The sequence below is a fragment of the Strix uralensis genome, chromosome 6 (assembly GCF_047716275.1).
Source record: "Strix uralensis isolate ZFMK-TIS-50842 chromosome 6, bStrUra1, whole genome shotgun sequence".
Classification (NCBI taxonomy): domain Eukaryota; kingdom Metazoa; phylum Chordata; class Aves; order Strigiformes; family Strigidae; genus Strix; species Strix uralensis.
This window is the reverse complement of record NC_133977.1, coordinates 711,353-732,357: the sequence shown is the minus strand read 5'-3', so window position 1 is coordinate 732,357 and position 21,005 is coordinate 711,353. Positions and strand designations below refer to the sequence as shown.

The 21,005-nt window shown below is 54.2% G+C and overlaps 2 protein-coding genes across 5 annotated transcripts in view; both read right to left on the bottom strand.

Moving 5' to 3' along the window:
• Positions 1-1,357, bottom strand: part of ADARB1 (adenosine deaminase RNA specific B1) — a 90,397-nt gene extending 89,040 nt beyond the window's left edge. The window contains exon 1 of one of the 3 annotated variants that reach the window (XR_012629401.1): positions 1,248-1,342. The gene's annotated coding sequence lies outside the window, so the exon portion shown is untranslated. Of the gene's footprint in view, positions 1-1,247 lie in introns of all 3 variants that reach the window. The other 2 variants (XM_074872394.1, XM_074872392.1) reach the window with 2 other exon arrangements.
• Positions 1,358-16,926: 15,569 nt separating this feature from the next.
• The window catches only part of SLX9 (SLX9 ribosome biogenesis factor), a 59,864-nt gene continuing 55,785 nt past the window's right edge, over positions 16,927-21,005 (bottom strand). For both annotated transcript variants that reach the window (XM_074872386.1, XM_074872387.1), the window contains exons 5-6: positions 19,958-20,026; positions 16,927-17,558 (exon numbers count right to left, since the gene is read on the bottom strand). In XM_074872386.1, coding sequence (XP_074728487.1) covers positions 17,432-17,558; positions 19,958-20,026 — 196 coding nt within the window. In that variant the 3' untranslated portion in view covers positions 16,927-17,431. The remainder of the gene's footprint in view (positions 17,559-19,957; positions 20,027-21,005) is intronic.

Here is a 21,005-nt window from a genome sequence, read left to right as displayed (position 1 = left end):
CTCAAATCTGCTACAGCTCAACGTAAAAAGATCAACTGTGGTTTGCTGCTGCTTGGAAGGACCTACTGAAGATGGCCAAAAAAAAAAAAAAAAGAGGTTAGGCTCCTCCACGCAGATGTATCTGCCCAAAGAACTAAATAAAAGCCCAGGCCAAGCATGTTTCTAAGGACCAGCCTGGCTGTTGTTGGCTACACCGCTCATCGATCTATTTTGTGGTTTCACCAGGCTGAGCCCAGAGCCCCGACGGCTTCGCAGGCTCCTCTCCAGCCAAGCGCCACTAGCGCTCCCCTACCCTGAGTTTTGAGAGCTCCAGGGTGAGGACTGGGGCAGAAAGCAGGGCTGGATCAGGCCAGCAGCCGCCTCTCAGCCACAGGCCAGCCAGGCACCCTCTGGGGGGAACCCAACGCGCCTCAATTTCTAAAAACGCCCATGAACGGTTTTTAAGCAAACCAGACTTCGTACAGTAACAGCCATTGCGACCACGGTCTTGTTCCCAAATCCAACCAAATCCAGGAGGAACCAGAAAACCCAAACCCACCAGAGGCCAAAGCAACAGATGGCACGCTAAAAAAAACAAGGGCTCGTAGGGTCCCTTACCCAGCCAGGGAAGAGAGACACTGCGAGGGGAACCCGCATTTTACGCCCGAGCTCCTCTCGCAAGGACGTGCCCGCCTTCCCCGCTGCAGAAGGCGGGCAGCGGGTGCCGGGGGGGGCGCAGCCAGCCCCGGCTCCACCGGAGGGGGCACGCCGGCCCCGGGTGGCCGGGCGGCAGCCGAGGGAAGGGCAGGGGAGGGCGGCCAGGCCACCGCGCTCACCTTCCCCGCCAGCAGCGGGCTGCCGGACGGCGGAGCACCGGGCAGAGCAGGCACCCGCCGGTCCCCGCGGCTGCCGCATCCCAGAGAGGCAGGAGAAGGCGCCGGGCTCGGCGGCCGGCCCCGCCGGGTGGCTCCTCTGGGGCGGGCGACCGGGGCCAAACTTCCCGCCGCGCCACCACCCCCTCAAAATGGCTTCGCCGCCGCCGCGGCCCCTGGCCGGGTAAGACCGCCCGGCACCCGCCCCCGCCCCGCCGCCGGGCACGGCCGGGCCCAGCGCCGCACTGCGCCCCGCCACGCCGGCGGCCGGCACCCCCGGCCCCGCCGCGCTCAACAGGTGCGGGGCGGCCGGGTCCGCCGCCACCGGCACCTGCCGCCGCGTCAGGACCTGGACAGGTCCCGTGGGGCGCTCCCGCCGCCGCACCCGGACCTCACCTCCCCCGGCGCCGCGCCGCTGCCCGGGCCCCGCCGCCGCCCGCCGCTCCGCCATCCACAGCCCCGGCCGAGCCGAGCGGCGGCCCCCGCTGCGCCGCCGCCACCGCCGCCGCCGCCGCCGGCTCCCGTGCGCGCCTGCGCGCGACCGGAGCGACCGGCCGCGCGCGCCCCCGCCGACGTGCAGGCCGCGCCTGGCCCGCCAGCGGCGCGAGCCCCGCGCGCGGGGCGGAGCCGGGAGGCGGGGCCCTCATTCCCATTGGCGGGGCCCGGGTGGGGCGGGGCCGGCTGCGGGGGGAGCCGGCGCTGATTGGACCAACGCGGAGGGGCGGGGCCAGGCGGCGGCGCGAGAGGCGGGGAGCGCTGCGGCGCAGAGCGGGCAGGGGCGGGGCGGCAGAGGGGGCGGGGCCGGGGCGGGCAGGGGCGGGGCCTGGGGCAGGGGCAGGAGGTGGGGCAGGGCCGGGCCGGGCCGGGCCGGGGCGGGCAGCGCCGGCCTCGCTCTTGCCGCCTTTCGTGGCTTTTCAGGCTCGCAGCCCAGTGCTACTCCTCTCCTCTGTCCTTCAGAGCACTTCATCACGTCCCAGAATGTCATCCCCGGCCACAGCTGACCACAGACATCCACTGGTCCAGCAGAAATCCTACTTTCCCCGCTTTCTGTCCCTTTGAGGTTACCAAACGAACACAAAAAGTTATAAAATAAGCCATCAGCTAATTTAATTTGCCCTCGGGTAATATTTTTCCGTCTAAAAAGCCACGTTAAACATTATATACTGCAGCCTGTTTGCCTAGAGTGTGGTTTCCAGAGCTGAGTGATGGGGTATCCATCCATCACATGTCGCAGAATCACAGAATCATTCAGGTTGGAAAAGCCCCTCGGGATCATCGAGTCCAACCCTCAGCCTGACTCTACAAAGTCCTCCCCTACACCACATCCCCCAACAGCTCATCTAAATGACCCTTAAACACACCCAGGGATGGGGACTCCACCCCCTCCCTGGGCAGCCTATTCCACTCTCTGACCACTCTTTCTGGGAAACATTTTTCCCTCGTGTCCAGTCTGAACCTCCCCTGTTGCAGTTTAAAGCCGTTCCCTCTTGTTCTGTCACTAATCCCCTGTGAGAAGAGACCAGCACCAACCTCTCTACAATGTCCTTTCAGGTAGCTGTAGAGAGTGATGAGGTCTCCCCTCAGCCTTCTCCTCACAGTAAACAGTCCCAGCTCCTTCAATCACTCCTCACAGGATTTATTCTTCCAGCCTCGTTGCCCTCCTCTGCCCTCGCTCCAGCACCTCGAGATCTCTCTTGTATCGAGGTGCCCAAAACTGGACACAACCCTCCAGGTGTGGCCTCACCAGTGCAGAGCACAGGGGGACTATCACCTCCCTGCTTCTGCTGGTCACACTATTTCTAATACAAGCCAGGATGCCGTTGGCTTTCTTGGCCACCTGGGCACACTGCTGGCTCATGTTCAGCTGTTTGTCAATGAGAACCCCCAGATCCTTCTCTTCCAGACAGCCCCAGCCACACCTCCCCAAGCCTGTAGCCATGCAGGGGGTTGTTGTGGCCCAAGGGCAGGACCTGGCACTTGGCGAGGGGGGACAGTGGACACCCCCAGTCCCAGCTGCACGTGATGGAAGATCTCAGGATGGAGGTGGACCCATTCACAAAAGCATCAGCTCTGTGCCCAGAAGCTGCCCAGAAACGAACAGCAAGCTGGCAGATTCAGCTCCACCGTGAACACCCAAGCCAACCCTGCAACTCATGTCTTGGGGCACTTCTGGGATGTCCAGGCACAAAGTTGTCTTCATGGTAAAAAGGTAATGGCTGTTCTGCACTCAGGTATTTCTGGTGAGAAGAGCAAGGTGTTAAGCACAAAATCAGTGAAATGCAGAATATATGCTGGAAACATCCTCAGAATCTTCCCCCAGGGGAGCAATGGAACAGGTGGCCATGGGCTGCACCAGCCCCACGACTCTCTGCAATGGGTCAAAGCAGAGCAAAGATACCGAGAGTACCAGGCGTACCAAGGGCAGCTGGAGTGCTTCCCCCAGCCTGCCTCCCCACCAAAGCAGAGCCAGGTTTCCCCACCCAACACAAAGTTTGGCCACGGATATTGCTCAAAGCCCCCGGCTGCTGTTGACACCAAGACACAAGCAGAACCCAGGAACCACCGACCTTTGCACAGAGGAGAGGAATATCTGGAACTGCAACAGCCAATGCTGAAACCAAGGTGCTGTGAAGTAAGGTGGGACCTTGGCCACAGGGCCCCTCCTGGAAGACCACTCCTGATGTCCATCCTCCTGCGGCTGCCCACAGACACCCAGCTTGCTGGCCACCAGAAGAAGAAACTGTTTGTAAAAGTAACTACAATCCAAAAGGAAGGGACATTTAAAGATAGGATATTTAAAGGGGATATTTAAAGAGAAACACATGATTTTCTAAGGCTTTGACCCACGGACATGCCAGTGGGAAGAACCTCTGGTGGGAAGACCCCCTGGCATCTCCCATCTGGCTTCCCCTGTGGGAAACCAGCTCCATCCCACGGTGAGATGTGCCCAGCCATCACAGGAGCCTTGTGTAGAAATCAATCAGACAAAAACGATACGTGTTGCTGCATCAACCACCTTGGTATTATTCAAACCTCGTGCTAAGAACTCGGTGTGCATTCTCACCCCTTTCTCTAGAGCGCTTGGGTGGTGGCATCCCTATTACCATGTTGCATCACGCCCAGCACAGGCTCCAGGTGCGGCACCGAGCGGCTGCTCCGCTTGCACGTGGCTTCTTCCCTCTCTCCGTTTGTTCCTGGTGGGGTAAGGATCCATACACATGCTCACGGGGAGGGTGAAGAGGACCAGCATGAAAGCCCGTGCTGGAAACAACAATCTATTTTTATACTTCCTCCCTCACAGAGACAATCCTCCGCCTCTGCCCTGCTTGGGAGCAGCAGCACCTGTGGGCGGGCAGCTCTTGGCTGGTAAAGCCTTCGCCTCTGGGAACGCCTGTCCGCGTTTCCTTATTGTATTTTATTTTCAGCTCAAGGAATTTAACACTAGCTACTACTTTTTTTTTTTTTCCCCTCTCGTTAGGATCACCAGTGAAGCCAGCAAAAACAAAACCGCGTTCCTCAATTCCACCTCCATGTCACGGGCCAAAGTCGTTGTGTTCTGCCAGGGGGTTGGGGAAACCACTACTGGGGCTGGAGCCGGGAGACGAGGCTGAGAATTAATTACCTTGACTGGTACCACAGATGGTGATGAAGATCACCCACCACTGGGCTGGGAGAGACTGGGGAGGTGCTGGCCCCTGGGACAGCTCTTCCCTCCGAGGACATCTGGATGTACCCTCCAGGACAGCCAGAAATGCACCTGGGGATGTCCTCTTTGGCCCCTCCGGAGTCCAAGGGACAAGGAGGGGGTCTCTGCCAGCTCCAGCCCTGCACTGGAAAGAGGAAAGTCACCCCCGAGGCTCCCATGAGGGCTCACGTTGGGCAAATGGCACAGAGGCGAGGGTGGGGTGGGAGGCACGGCATGTCCCCAGGCTCCCACTCGACGGCTGGCCTGACTCCATCACGGATCAGCTTGGCTCCCTACCACTGCGGGATGAAAAGGGCTCCCTCCCTGAACAGCGCCGGCCTTGCTGAGCTGCACCACTATAACACAGTTGCTGGTGCTTATGAAACAACAATTTTTTCCAAATCATTTGCTCTTTTTTTTCCTAATTTTCATCCAAATCTTGTTTTGGTTTTATTTGGTTTTTTTTTGCTTGCTTTGTTTTCCGTAAACTTACTTTAATAAATGAATGGCTTTTTAACAATGGCTTTTTCATCAAAATCCTGGGAAATTGGAAATACTAGGCTGTTGCTTTTAAAACCGAGCACAGCGCGTTTCAGACGCCACAAGCCAAAACCAGCTTTACAGTTTCCACGTTCTGAAATGGTTTTCCACCCCAGGGCAGCTTGATTTGCAAGCTGGCCTCACTCCTTGTGGTTCCCACACCCCAGGACATGTCTTGGGGCTCAATTAGCAGGAGCAGGAGCAGGGCGATGCCCAGCACAGGGCGTCTGCACAGGCTGATGCTCCGCCAGCATTCCCCAGCCATGGCTAACTTGCTGGCCAGTATCACCAGCGAGGCTTGTGCAGCGTTGGAGGTCCCTGTGGGATGTGGGGTTTCAAGAGCTGAGATGACTGTGGGCTTGCGAGAGCCACGGATTTCAGAAATGACCCACTCTTCCCAGAAGTGTCGCCTGTGATTTCAGGGAATTTTGCCTTGCAATCTTGCCTCGCTGCCATGTCTGACCACCAGCTGAAACTTCCTGCAGCTTTTTAATGTCTCTGTCTGCACGTGTCATCCGCGTCACGTGCTGGCATCTTCTGCAGGTGGCTTGCCCACAAGCTCTGACCTAGAAAGTGGAGTCCAAGGTGAAGGAGACGTGTTTCAACATCCCGACGGCCTTCAGGGCAGGTGCTGAACGCAGCCCTGCGTGCTGGTCCTGCCACCCTGGCACAGAGCTCTTGCAATGCAGTTTCCATCCCACATCCACCATGCTGGACCCACACCTTGTGCCCGGTGTGCCAGCTCATCCAGACCTGCTTTTAGAGTCCTTGCCCTCACCTGAGGGACGTGGTGGATGCACTGCCAGACCCATCGCCTTCTCCATCCTGCCTTTACAAGGGTAAATCCCTGGTTACAAAGATAGGGAATGGAGGGTGCGAGCAACAGGCAGTTTTCACTGGGAAGCCCCACAGGGATCTGCATGGCAGAATGAAACTGCATTCCTCATCTCAGTCATAAACGGTCTGGAGAAGGGGAGCACAGCCAGGTGGCACGGCTCGTTGCTGATATTCACATCAAGGAAGCAAAGACAAGGCTGAACGCAAAGAACTGCAGAAAGATTTTCCAAGGCTGACTGAGGGTGTCCAGAAAACAGAGGCAGATGAAATCCAGCGTAGGGAATTGCAGAGCAATGCACCGGGAGAGCCCAGTCCTGCAGCCCTGGGCTGGCTGTTACCGCTCGGCTGCGAGGCCTCGGCACTGGGACAGCTCGAGCTGACCTTTTTGGGAGCTGTATCAAGGAGATGGCAAAAAAATTTAAAAAGCAAAGTTAACATTGGGAACTAGGAGGAGGAAAAACTGGAAGCAAGATCTAGCAATGGTTATTAGGTACAAGAACAACATCTCTGGCTTGGAAATCCCAAGACACGGACTGTGGGAGGTTGGAAAAAACGTGTGAAAAAGCATTGCTTGAACTGGTTTGCCACTTCTATTAGGCTGGTCACCATCAGCAACAGCATCCAGGGCTCACCCCAGGTTCCTGCGGCATCCCCCGCTTGGCTGAAGCACACTGAGCCAGGCAGAGCATCCTGAGTGCTCACCGGGACCCCCCTGCCAGGCATTGCGGGCAGGGGACCCCCTGAGGCAGCACGAGCTCTACCTTTACACAGGGGCCCAACAGGCAGGTGGAGGAACACCAGTGGCTTTGTAAGAGTTAAGTTCTCTTCCCATAGTAATACCTCCCTGCTCCCAAACCACCAGCAAATGGGTTCATGGGACAGGCAGCGGTTGTTCTACCAAGTGAAGTGGAAGGTGTTTAGATTAACCTTCGCATTGGCAAGCAGTGATTAAACGCAGCCAGGATGGCTGTAAACGCACTCAGGTTAAATGTATCCAAAATAGCCGTAAACACAGTCACATCCCCTTGGCCTGGCACACCAACACTGCTCCATCGGGGAGCTGCCAGCCCTGTCTCCAGGCCATGGTGCTGCTGATGCACTCATAAACCAACCAGCATCCGGGCTTGCAGCCCTCACAGGCTGCGGGAGCCATTGATCCCCCACCACGTCCCCATCCCGGTGTGGGGCTCTAAGCAGCCCCCTCCTCCCTGCCGAGCTGGCAGAGCCTGCAGAGAGTGGAGCACCAGGAGCAGCAGCATCCCCCAAGGCAGCAGCTCTCCTTCTTGCCCCCCCCCCCACATGTTGGCTTCCCTCAGTACCTCAAACAGTGCCTGCTAAAGCCAGACAAACCACACGTTCAAATACAGATCAAGTTTTCAGCCACAAGAACATTCTGTCCTCATGGGCCCTTCTGCCGTCTGTCCGTCCATCCTCCCGGGCCGGCTGAGCGTGGGACAGAGGGGTGCGTGTGCCCGCGGTGGTTATCTCTTCCTCCATCGCCTTCCCCTGGGAGGATATCCTGGCATCTTCTGCCTTCACCTATCCAGGCCCTGACATTTGTTCCCTTCCCAGCAGCTTCCTGTTTGGGATATTTCTTTGTCTCAGCTTCCTGTCCTGCTTGTGCCACTGAAACCAAGGCCACTGTCCCAGGAGCATTAAGTGACCGAAGCGTCACACACCAATTTTTGTGCTGTCGACATTCTCCACAGCAAACTGCATCCCATGTTGGGCCGACCTGCTGCCTCACCACGCTGGGCAGCAACCCTGCTACGGCAGCCTCAACGCCACCAGAGACCCCACCACGTGGCTGTGGTTCCCACCAGCCAGGCTGACATCTTTCTCCCTGCCTCCTGGGGCCACGGCTCACCCACTTGTAAAGAGAACCTGCACTGGACTAAACCACAGAAATCCTCACTTTATGAACCCTGAGCACAGGGTCTGGATCCCGCTGCAGCCACCCACCCTCATCGCCCCGGGGCAGCACAGCAACCCCTTCAGTACCATCAGAGACAACTGCAGCTCCCCACATGCGCAGGGATGATGAATCACAGAATCACAGAATCATCTCAGTTGGACAAGGCCTTGAAGCTCCTCCAGTCCAACCATGAACCTCACCCTGACCGTTCCCAACTCCACCAGATCCCTCAGCGCTGGGTCAACCCGACTCTTCAACCCCTCCAGGGATGGGGACTCCCCCCCTGCCCTGGGCAGCCCATTCCAACGCCCAACAACCCCTTCTGCAAAGAAATACTTCCTAAGAGCCAGTCTGACCCTGCCCTGGCGCAGCTTGAGGCCATTCCCTCTCGTCCTGGCGCTTGTTCCTTGGTCCAAGAGACTCATCCCCCCTCTCTGCACCCTCCTTTCAGGTAGTTGTAGAGGGCCATGAGGTCTCCCCTCAGCCTCCTCTTCTCCAGACTAAACAACCCCAGAGTCGCACTGAGCGCTCCCTCTATGGTAGTGGGAGCAGTTCATGTACAAATCACACCGAGTTCAAACAGGGTCACCAACACACCCCGTCTGGCATGAAACACCGATTGTTAAAGCAGAGAGAAACCCTTAGATTATATTTTATGCATCCTACTTGCAACCAAGCAATCTGGAAAATCCCAGAGCATTCGGATGCAAAAGCCTAAACCTTAACGATGCTCCTGGCAAGGCTCTGTGTTTTGTTTGCACTATTTAACAGCTTCTTCATAAGGAAATGACTGACTGGGTTAAAGCCACCACAAAAATCCTCGCCCCACTGCTCAGCCGATAGAGCTCCATCAGCGATATCGCCCTTGACGCCAGTCCCAGTTTGGGTTGCTGGAGCTCCTGCACCCAGCGAGGCATCTGGACTGGGCGGAGAGAAACCAGAGACACACACTGCAACTCCGTCTGCTCGGCTGCCAGGAGGGGACTGGCCTCAGCGAACTGAAGACAACCATTTATTTTTGCATGGTTTTGGAAACACTTCCTTCAGCATATAATGCATTTTTCTCCCATCTGTATATTTTATAGCCCTCAAATATTTAGGTTTTTTTACCACAAATCTAGCTTTGTTACATAAATTTCTGCTTAGGGGAACTCTAACCTGTTTCAACACACGGGTTTTGTTTTTTTTTTTTTTGGTGGATGGAGGCAGTGCTTTTTCACACTGAGCACAAAGCCCAGCCCTGACAACTGATATGCAGCACAACCGTTGGCCTGCCCAGCACTGTTCCCATGCCCGCCCTTTGCCACCACATACAAGGCTGGGGAGACATCCCAGCAGCTTCAAGAAAACAGAGAAGTTGGGATTTGCAGGTCATGCATCTGCCCCTGCCCCGTGGCTGAGCTGCTGATGTGCCCGGCCAGGTCCCCAGGTGCCACCCTGCCTCCGTGCTGCTTCCACCCTGGGTTGTAGCTCTGCAGCTCCCAGGGGGAAATGCTGCCTTTCGCAGAGAAAATGGCTGAACAGGATTAAATTGCTCATCAAAATGAAAACACAAAGCCAGGTTCAATGCCTCACACTGAAGCAAGTCATGGTTCAGAGCAGAATCAGCAGATGCCCAGATAATTGTCACATTGGGAAGAGCTAGCATTGGAGGGCATGATTTTCCCTTGCAAGACAATGGTAAATATGGAGATAAGGGTGATCCAATTAACCAGGCTTTACATGGATTTCCAAATGGCATGTGGCAATACTCTTAAGACTTAAAGAATGCCCAAAAGCTCTTAAAGAAACTGAGCTGCTATGGGATATGAGGTAGAGACCTTCTGGGATTAGTAACTGGTGAAAGGTCGGAAAGTGAAGAGCAGGAGCAGGACTGCATCTTTCCAGAGCTCCCGAGGGTCTGACCCACCCTGCACCACCCTGAGCCCTCTGGAAAATGCCAGGACACAGCAAGCTGACTACAGGTCCTGGCAGGATGGCCACCAAGGGCGGTGAAAGCAACGGACAAAGGATGCCCCAAAAAGGCTATGGCGAAATTCATGCTTCCAGGCAGGGACACGTGGCTTTGTGCTTAGGGGCAAAGGCTTGACCAGGTGATTCACCTCCCCCCTCTCTTGTGCAAGACGTGGATGAAAGGAGGAGTTGCTGGTGCCAATCTCATCTGCTTCCAAAACCATCAAGCAGCTCAAATTCGCATGCAGTCATTTCCTCAGGTTCCATACGGCGGCTCCTGCTACATCTCCAGGAACCCATGTTGGGTTGGTTTCAGATGCACCCATGCTGTAGATAAAGGGCAAAAGAAATGGGTATGAATGTGCAAGTGGCTTTGTAAAGTATGGGAAACCAGCCAGGGAAGAGGACATCTGGGGGAAGAAATAACCCCACATGTGGAAAGAGCTTGTTGCTGGAGCATGCAAGACAGAGCAGTGGCAGAAGGTCACAAGTGTCAGGTCTCTGCTCTGCCAGCCACATTCAGTTCTGTCCCTTCTAGGCTGCAAGGAGCAGGAGTCACTGTAGCTTGAACCCTCTGGAGCTCCCTGAGTGCTGGGCCAGCCACGCTCCCTGCCGTGGGACTGTCAAGGACCGTCTCCATGGCTGGAGGGTGGCTGTTGTCTGGACCAGTCCCCAGGCCAAGCACTGCAGCCACCTTCCTGGCAAGCTGCCCCGGGCAGAGCACGCAGGGGCAGGGATGGAGGAAGGAAGTTCAGTGCTACTTGCTATTCAAAGGAAAAATCTGGCTTCCTCATGCCCTGGGATCTCCGTTTCCACGAGTCACAGTGCTCCCCAGGAAGCTGACCCATACACGATGGGGCCGGATGGGCGCTCCAGGTCACAGGGAGGCGACCAGGACCCAGGCTTGGCAAGGACAGCCGTGGCCAGGCTGAGTCACAGCCCGCCGGGTCCCAGACAGACACTCCTGTGGGCTGGGGTGTGACTCAGCCCCTGGAGCGGCTGCTCCTGCTCACAGCCCATCCTGGTGACACGCAAGGTTAGGGAGGGTGAGAAGTTCAGGTCTCTTTTGTGAGCTGGGAGACACCTCATCCCCAGATGGCAAACCTACAGATGCACCCCCAAATGACTCTGCAGAGGCTCAAGGCTTGACGTGCTCCTCGGGACAGTCTGACCAGCAGCTGTGGTGAAGCCATGCATGGGAAGGGAGCCAGCCCTGGGTGTGCCTTGGCCGGGGAGCAGAGAAGAGCAACCATCCTGCAGGAGAGAGACCCAATGATCCGAACATTCCCACTGCTCCTCACCAGCTGCTGCTGACACACCAAGTACTGGGTGAGGAATGTAGCCAAGGGCTGGAGTTCCACCAGACCAGGGCAGGACCCAGGGACTGCTGCCAGCTGCTGAAGAGGAGAACCTGGGAGGCATCTCAAGGAGCCCATGGCAGCCCCCCAGCCCCACTGCCTAGCCAGCAGTTGGCATGAGATGCCCAAGAGCCTCAGGCAGATCACAGAATCATAGACTGTTTTGGGTTGGAAGGGACCTTAAAGATCATCTAGTTCCAACCCCCCTGCCCTGGGCAGGGACACCTTCCACTAGCCCAGGTTGCTCAAAGCCCCGTCCAACCTGGCCTTGAACCCTTCCAGGGAGGGGGCAGCCACAGCTTCTCTGGGCAACTCTCACAGTAAAGAATTTCTTCATCTAATCTAAATTGACCGTCTTTCAGTTTAAAACTGTTCCCCCTCATCCTATCCCTACACTCCTGGATAAAGAGTCTCTCCCCACTCCATAGTACTAGAAGGCTGCTATAGGGTCTCTCTGGAGCCTTCTCTCCTCTGGGCTGAACCCCCCCAACTCTCAGCCTGTCCTCACAGCAGGGGTGCTCCTGCCCCCTGAACATCTTCGTGGCCTCCTCTGGCCCCGCTCGAGCAGGTCCGTGTCCTTCTGATGTTGGTGCCCCCAGAGCTGGACACAGCACTGCAGGGGGGGGTCTCACGACAGCGGAGTAGAGGGGAGAATCCCCTCCCTCGACCTGCTGGCCACACTTCTCTGGATGCAGCCTGTTGGCTTTCTGGGCTGCAAGCGCACATTTCCGGGTCATGTTGAGCTTCTCATCAACCAACACCTCCAAGTCCTTCTCCTTGGGGCTGCTCTCAATCCACTCACCGCCCAGCCTGTATTTGTGCTTGGGATTGCCCCGACCCATGTGCAGGACCTTGCACTTGGCCTTGTTGAACTCCATGAGGTTTGCCCAGTCCCCCTCTCCAGCCTGTCCAGGTCCCTCTGGATGGCACATCCCTTCCCTCCAGCATGTCACTGCACCACACAGCTCGGTGTCATCAGCAAACTTGCTGAGGGTGCGCCCTGTCCCACTGTCCATGTCACCAACAAAGATGCGCCGGTCCCAACACTGACCCCTGAGGAACGCCACTCGTCACTGCTCTTCACTTGGACATTGAGCTGTTGACCGCAACTCTTTGAGTGTGACCATCCAGCCAATTCCTTATCCACTGAGTGCTCCATCCATCAAATCCATGTCTCTCCAATTTAGAGCAAGGATGTCATGAGGGACAGTGTCAAATGCTTTGCACAAGTCCAGGTAGATGACATCAGTTGCTCAATCACATGAAGGAAGGATGGCTGGGCTCACTCACAGATGGCTCAGGCAACAGGTGCCTCCCCGGGCAAGGTCTTGCACACATTGGAGGCTGTGTCTGGCACAGCCATGACACGCGTCAGAACTTGGGATCAAGCTCAGGAACCTACAGGATGAAGGTAGCTCTACGTGGCTGGAAAACAGCATCCCTGTCAGACATCCAGCTGTTCCTGCTCAGCCACACCAAGCGAGAGCTTCATTCCCATGACAGGTGATTACACAGCAGGGATGAAAGGCAGGGCAACAGTTGGGTTTAGGGATCCAAGTGCAGACACTCACACAGCCAGTGTCCCTCTGCCAGAGTCCTGGGATCTCTTCACTGGCTCAGCAAGACTTGGGAAAAAGTAAATTAATCTGTCATGCTCCCATTCCTCTCCTCCACAAATTGGTGTTGGTATGGAGAAGGTGGTGCCAATAGCAACCCTCCTGTCATCCAAGGAAAGGTACTACCAGTGCCTACAAATGCTGTCCTGACTATACCCTGCAATAATGATACTGCCCCCGATTTCTCTATGCCAGCCCAACGCACCATCCCAGAGCATTTACTGACAAAGCCAGTTTGACTAAAGCAGCCTGGATTAGACAGCTTTTGCAGTCCGTTACAGACTGTATTTACCAGGAAGGTTCAAGTACACCTGGGGAGCAGGAGGGGATGCACTTCCAGGGATGGGTTCCATCTGCCACCAGACACCCAGCTTGGTGGAGAACCTAGGGGCAGAACTCCCAGGTGCAAAACTCCAACAAACGTGGGAGCTTCGCTGGGCTCACCTGCCTGCCCCAAGCAGCCTTGGAGGCAGCCAGCTCCACCCCACCAGTACCTGCCATGCTGGTTGTGCCTCCGTGCCGGAGCTGGCAGGGGTGATGCTGGCAAGCGCCATTGCACATGCTTAGCTCTAGGAAAAAAAGAAAGCCATGGGGCCAACGCAGCATAAATCATATTTTCCATATGCAAAGGGGATGGGGGGACTCACTTGCACAAGATCTATATGGAAAACTTTCCAGGGCAGACAAGCCAGAAAGTCGAAGGAGGAGGGAGTCCTCATACTCACACTAGGAACTTCCTTGGGTTAGCTGAAGGGTCGGGGACAGGTCTGTGTGACTCACCACGCTTTTCTGAGACATGCCACTGGCCTGATGCAACCCCTGCTCCAGCAGAAACAAAGCACGATGGGCCATCGCTGGTAGCAGGGAGAAACATGGGAGCTGCAAGAGCTGCTATTAAAAAAAATCCCTTTACAACCTGCGAACTGAAGACATTACCCATGAGCTGCTGGTAAAGGAGAATTCCCTTCCACCCACCGCTTTGGTGCTTTGTGTGTAGCAGAAAATATCTGCTGGTACCACCAGATGGACAGGATACCCGGGCTTCTGCTTTCAGACACGGTTCTGTGAACAGCCTTCAAAGGCAAAATCACCAAGAAGAAAGAAAACAACTGCAAAAAGTAGCCCCAAATTTTTCCACTCCTGAGTCTGCAGTGCATTTGCTGCTTACTCACTTCTTGCTAAGTCTAGAGCTGCCAGGTCAGGCCCCCACCCTCCCCTCTGGCACAACTACTCCTTACAGCTTGGAAGCTATTTTTTCCCACCCTGCTACCTAAAAAAAAAAAAAAAAAGAAAAAAATTGGTGTGAAAGCTTTTATCATTCTGAAAACACGCCAACTGCGAAGGCGACTCTGTGTCTCAGACGCCTGTTTCCTGGCAGATTTTAAGTCCTTTGCTCAACTGCTAGGATGGCGGGGGCAGGAGATGCCTGCAGTAGCAGGCTGTGAACTGTAGTTTCAAACACTCACATGTTTAACTGCTGCTAAATACCCAGGAGACCAACATTTTCAAACAATGGGCTAAGAGCTAGACACACAGCCAAGTGGTGGTGTTGGCCCATTGGAGATAAAGAAGAGGTGTGAACGTGCTGCACGGTGATGCTGGTCGTGGAGATGAAGGGCCACCAGCACGACTACAGGTACCAGGCAGCACTGAGCGTGTCACCTGGCTTAACACCTCCGCGGGGTCAGTCACCCCTTCGCTTCCCAGGTAACGAGGCTTCAGCTCTATTGGCTCCAGGTGGTTTGGAGGGAAAGGACGGGACCCAGCAAGCAGGCTGAGCAGGGCAGAAGTGCTGGATGGCTGCGCTGTTGCTGTCCAAATTTCCAGTGACCCGCCCTGGCCATAACCACCGCAGCTGGCAACCTAAAGGCACGTACAGGCGGAGAGATGGGGACAGCCCCTGCCTCAATGCCACCCTGGATGAGCTACACAAACCACAGAGCCCTTCACCCCGGTGATGCTTTTTGGGGCTCCAAGGTGCTCAGAGTTGGTTTTGCACGCAGCAACCCAGGATGGCGTTTTATAAACTTGCCTGTGGCTTCTCTCCAGCTATTGTGATGGTGCAGAGCAGGACGTCACCACTGCTGCAAAGGGAAGCGTGAGGGGCACAGCTCAGCTACTGCATGACCCAGCTACAAGGAGGCCAGGGCTCTCCTCGTGTGTCACGTACTATCTAAAAACCACAAGACAGAAAGAAAGCTGCAAAGCTCCTGTAAAGTACAATAGACAAGCAACAGAAGTCCTCCAACATGCCATTCAAGCTGCCTTCTGTCTCTCCTGCTCTCCAGATACACTTCTCCATCCCCCTGAGTGCCTTATTCACTAACAAGAGGAGCAACCTTCATCCTCCTTTGTACTGGGATGTCTTCGCCTTCTTTATCTCTCACCTTCCCTCCATTTAAGCACAAGGATGGTGCCTTTCTCAGGAGGCAGCTAGCTACGAGATGGAGTAAAGGGGTAAACAGTAGGCTTATGGGGAAAACTGCCCCAAAAACCTTAGCTTGGTCCAAGTCTTGGTTGCATCTTGGGCTGTTGGGAGCTGCAGAGCAGCTGCAAGCCAAGGGCAGGAGGTGCTGTTAGTGCACAGCCCCATCCAAGGCCCAGCTCTGCAATGAGGTGCCCAGCTGGCAAAACATGAGCAGGGGAAGCATGGCTGCAGCTGGGGCTGGTGTTCAGAGATCAAAATCCAACATGGTCTAAAAGAAACACAGAATCCCAGAATCATCTCGGTTGGAAAAGACCTTGAAGATCCTCTGGTCCAACCATGAACCTCACCCTGACCATTCCCAACCCCACCAGATCCCTCAATGCTGGGTCAACCCGACTCTTCAACCCCTCCAGGGATGGGGACTCCCCCCCTGCCCTGGGCAGCCCATTCCAACGCCCAACAACCCCTTCTGCAAAGAAATACTTCCTAAGAGCCAGTCTGACCCTGCCCTGGCGCAGCTTGAGTCCACTCCCTCTCGTCCTGGTGCTTGTTCCTTGGTTCAAGAGACTCATCCCCAGCTCTGTGCAACCTCCAAACACAATCAGATACTGGTAAGAGAGCACGCAGGAACCAGACAGGAGGTGGGGAGGTATTTTGAGCTGTTTGACCCCACCACAGTCATCTGCCTTCCAGTCCTGCAGGGCATTACAGCATGCAGACAAACAGCACAGCAGTGTTTCCCTCCCAGCACTGGTGCAGGAGCCATCAGGGGAGAGGAGAGCCCTGCCAGCCCTCTGCCAGCCCAGGAGCAACAGGGTGGAGGATGGGACATAGACAGCGTCTCTCTGCAGCCTCTGCCAGCAGGACTTTCCTGCCAGGCCTTGGGGGAGGAGGGGTGGCATGGTGACATTCCTCTAACAACAAACAGCATCAGCAACAGCATCTGCTCTGCCAGGGCTAAGAGGCAGGCATGAGAAAAACTGCCATTGTTCAACAGTGCCAGCCTAGAAGGAGGAAAAAAAATAGCATTAATAATGATGCAAGAGATAGGTATGATCAAGGTGCCTGCCACTCCCAGTGCAGCTGGTTTTAGGCACTAACTTGGGTGAGAGTCAGCTGCAGCTTCCATGATCTGTCTGTGCATCAGAGTGAATTTCTTCCCTAAAGGCTTCAGATGCTCCTCACAGTTGACCCAAAATAGGCAGACTGCTTTCCCAAGGTTAAGAAGCATCAGAAAACTTTTTGTGCGGTTCAAAAGACAGCACTGACGTGTTGGGGTGTCAAATTGGGATCATCTCAAATAGGGAACAGCCCCTCCTTCAGTTGTCCCCAGGAAAATTCACTGGAGTTTTGTGAAAACTGGTGTTCGGTAGAAGGAAAGGACTGCCCCTGCTGCAGTGGTTCCCAAACCCGTAAATGACCGGCTGAAGTTCACAGCCTGCAGCCAGGGCACGTTTTGGGATGCTTCCTGGAGGGCAGGCCAGGTAGGGAACATGACACAGGCCAAAAGGGATCAGCATCACCCACAGAAAGCACACACTTCTAGGGAAGGAGGAAGGCGAGTCTACGCGTTAGACGTGATCTGCAATGGTTTCACATGGCTTCTGTTGCGTGCTGCAGCAGCAGTCTAGTGGTCCACTGCACACATGAAAAAAACACATTCTTTTAGATCATTTTTCCAGTGATGGGAATAAGCTCGTATTTCAATTAGTATTTACCAAAACAAGAGCCAGACAAACTCAGTACTGTGTGAAAGTCTGTTTATTCCAAAGCTAAATTTCTCACATAAAACAACGTCTCTGAACAGCAGCATCGGTCCTTACACAGATCTACAACAGCCTTCTGGGCTCCAGGGCTTGGGATCTTGAACCATCTCAACAGAGCAGTAGGGCATCTCTTTTCAGAGTTGTCAGAAAGTGGAGGAAATGACAGAAAGCAGATACGTTGCCACTGGCACAATTTAAGGAATTGTGCTTGCTCACAAGGAGAGAAAAGGTGTCAAGACACTTTGCAGGGAGCTTAATGTCTGCACAAAGATCTTGCAGCACACCCTGCTCTCTGCAGGCTGCTTGCCAAGGAGCAGCTGCCACTGTCAGGAGAGAACTGCATTATTCCTGCAGACAGAAAACAGGACTGTTGGATTTAATAATCTGCTGAACTGCTTCCAAGGACTGAAGTGGCTGAGAGGTCATGTTAGTGATGTGCTCCTTTGCAGCCCAGAGCCCTCGCACCAGCTCCAGCTGACACCCTAGAGGGGGTTACTTTTTTCCTCCTGCCTCAGCCTCTTGGAGAGATGCTCGCTGATGGCCATAAGGGGGTTGGCTCTGTACCTGGGATCGGTGATGACCTCATGAAACTGAGCCACTTCCTTCTCTCTGAGGAAAGAAAACCAACACACAAATTCTAAGTGCCTCATGCAGAAGGAACTCAGGAGATAAGAACAGAACTCATAAAGCTGTGGGTTCTCTACAGACAGAAATGATCCTGGGCGTAAACCTCAGAAAGAAACAGTGCAAGAAATAAACCTAATTTACCCAAGGGCAAAGCTCAAATTGCTGCCAGCTTCATGTGAGCCAGATTTGATCTCATGCCATGGAGACAGAAACAATCATGTTTGTGTTCAGCATCACTTGGAAATGTTTTTTTTTAGAGTGTTTCCCTAGTAAATCAAGAACAAGAGACTGTGGGTATCTGGTAAATCACTAAGAAGGAAAACTACTTCAGATTGCACTAGCACAAAAGCAGATTCTGCTTTGGAGAGCTCATCTACTGACTCTTTATTGCTCAGTGTAGAGGCTTGGTAATCCTACGTGCAACACTAGCTAGACACCATGGGAGGAGCATGACAGAATTACCTCTGCATGCTTGGACACAGATGGTTGCTGTGGAAATGGTCTTGTCTTAAAAAGCAAGCAAGCAAGCACAGAGGAACAAGAACAGATCAGGAGTGTAAAAAAACCCAGTGAGTTTTCACAGAAGTCACATCCACTGCAGCCTCCCCATCTCCCTCAGACTGCCAGACTCTCCACAGCCCAGGCAGACACACATCTCCACATTCTCAGTAGTTACTCTGGATCAGCAGAGAGCACTTCAGCTTGCAGCACGCAGCTAGTTGACCCCCCCCAGCACAGCCCCTTCCTTCAACACCAGCCCTGCCCCTGCCAGAGTAACAGAGGGAGAAGCCAAGCCTGAAGCTCGGGTTGTGGCAGTTGGGGCACTAAGGTGAGGCTTAGGGAACCTCCAGTCCCAACTAACATTCTGGAAAATAAACCTCAAGACCCTTCTCCAAACTCTTTCCCTCTCAAGAAACACAGGCTTCCCAAACCAGCATGGTAGGATACATGTCGCTACTCAGTGCATCTCTGCCCAGTTTTGTGCAGAGGAGAGGAGGGGGGCACACGGGATCATTGGCTTGCTGATACCCAGGACTGTGGAGGAGCTGCCTGTTTGGACTTAGATCTGTATACAAGTCCCTCCTCAAGCAGTGTTCCTCACCCATGAGTTCCATCACAATGAGACACCCGTGGCACCCAAGGCCGTGACCTGTGGGCTTCTGCAATGAGCCAAGGAGGGACTCATCCAGAAAAGCAGAACTGAGCAAAAAAGGCATTCCAGCATTGACACTGGCCAGTTTCAGACAGGGAAAGGTATTCAGAGTGTACTGGAGAGCAGTGCTGGGATCTGCAGACTGACTGTTCTCAGCCTCAGTTTGAAGTTAAACGGCTCAGAACTGAGAGAAATCCTGGAAATGGGGATCACAGAAAGGAAACACTGCCAGATCACAGTGCCTAGCCCCAGAAGAGCTGTGCTGAGGGCAAATGCAGTTCTTGATGCCTGGCGGCAGTATAAAATATCCAATACAGAGAGAATAAGGAGTTGCCAGACCGAGTCGAGGAATTACTCAAAAGCATTTAGTGCTTCATTTTACAAGAAAAGGCTTGGCAGATGCCAATGGACAGCTGTCCTCGTAAGGGACGTATGGCATGTAAGTTAGCATCCCAGAGGTGTTTTAACAGAGCAGCTGTAGCTCCTGATACTGCGCAGGGTTCCTGCAACTGCAGGAGGCCTTCCTGAATGGTATCAGCTAGAGCTACGTGGGCCTGGTGTCATAAGAAACTCAGCCACAGCTTGATGTTGCAGCTCCAACTCAGCAAGCCGAGACAAGGGACGCACCACCTGGTTGATAACCAATCTGGATAACCAGTGCTGCAGAGGGACACAGTACAGACATACTCACTTGGTACACCCAGAAATGACCACTGCGGCCAGGAGGAACAAGATGACAGTTGGTGTGGCCTTGTCCTGAAACCCCACAGACCATATGCAGGAGGCCCAATCCATCACTTTCTTTACAATGAGACAGAGAAAGTGAACTCTTAAAGCAGCAAGTGCTGTTCCTGTGCTCTCTTCACTCAGATTTTACAAGAGACAGAAGCAGAAGCAGACTGAATCCATTTAGAACTGACCGAGTCTCATAGCGACTAAGACACAAGGACACCCACAAACATCCTGCGCTGTGTAAAGGGGCAAATCAAAGCTGCCACCTCTTCTAGGCGTGCAAGACTGAAACACCAGAACCGGTTGCCTGGAGAGGTTGTGTGGTCTCCATTCCTGGAGATATTCAAAAGCTGTGTGGACATGGTCCTGGGCAACCAGTTCTAGGTGACCCTGCCTGAGCAGAGGGCTTGGACCAGCTGGCCTCCAGAAGTCCTTCCCGGTCTCAACCATTCTGTGATGCTCACCAGGGACTGGACACTGATAGCTGGGTACTTACAAGAGTCGGCGTTTCTGAGCTTGTTTCATCAGACAGAAGTCTGTTGGTTCTGCCTTTGCTTTTACATGGCTGTGGAGAGAAGAAACAAAACAAGTGACCGAGCTTATAGAGGACCGTTAATTTAGCAATTGCTGTGAAGATGGAAAGAGTCCAGGGATTCTGTATCTGCTTTCCGAGAAAGTATAGGTAATTGTCCTGTGCGGAAATTGTCCTGAAAGGTAATTATTTCCATAGCCAGACAGAATTCTTCTGCCACATTCTGACAACAGCTTAGGAGTCAGGTCTGAATGGGTAGGAGGCAAATGCACTAAAGAAAAATCAGATCACTTAGTTCTAGAACTGGTCATTAGCTGTCCATGCCCAGATCACTTTCAGCTTATCACTAACCTCCAGGTCAAACCGATACTGTTGCTCAGAGAAAAGATCCCCCTGAACTTCCCCTCACCACCGGGCATTGACACCTCTGCACATCTCATGTTCCTTGCTAACGCTGCAGCACTCCAGCATCGGCAGACAGCAGCTACAGACAGTGCCAACAAGTTACTCAGCAAGACGAGGGAACTGCCAGCCCTGCTTCAGATCCTGCAGCGGGACCCCTGGGGCAGAAGGTGTCACTTATATTTTAAGATAAAGAATGGCAATATGCCTTTTTCCCTGTGGACACATGTCTTTGCCAAAGGCTTGCCAGTTTAAGGCAGCTGCAAACAGATTAGCTAAAGAGAAAGCACAACAACAGAGCTTCAGCTTTTGCCACCAAACACAGTTTTTGAGAACCCATGAAGCTGCAAGAAGATGACTCATGGGAACGCAGGACGGTGCACCACATGCAGCTGAGGCACAGTGGCAAGCATAGATCTTCACTCTGCACCCATTTCTTATTCCTGGGCAAAGTCCTGGGCGACCAGAGATGTAATCCCATCGTGCACAGGATGCTGGAAGAATGTGGTGCCTGATGCCAAGCAGCGGCAGAGATTTACCACAAAGCCAAGCACGGAGCCCAAGCAAGGGACGTGGAGGAAGGGCAGTGGCTGCTTTTGGGACTTGAAGT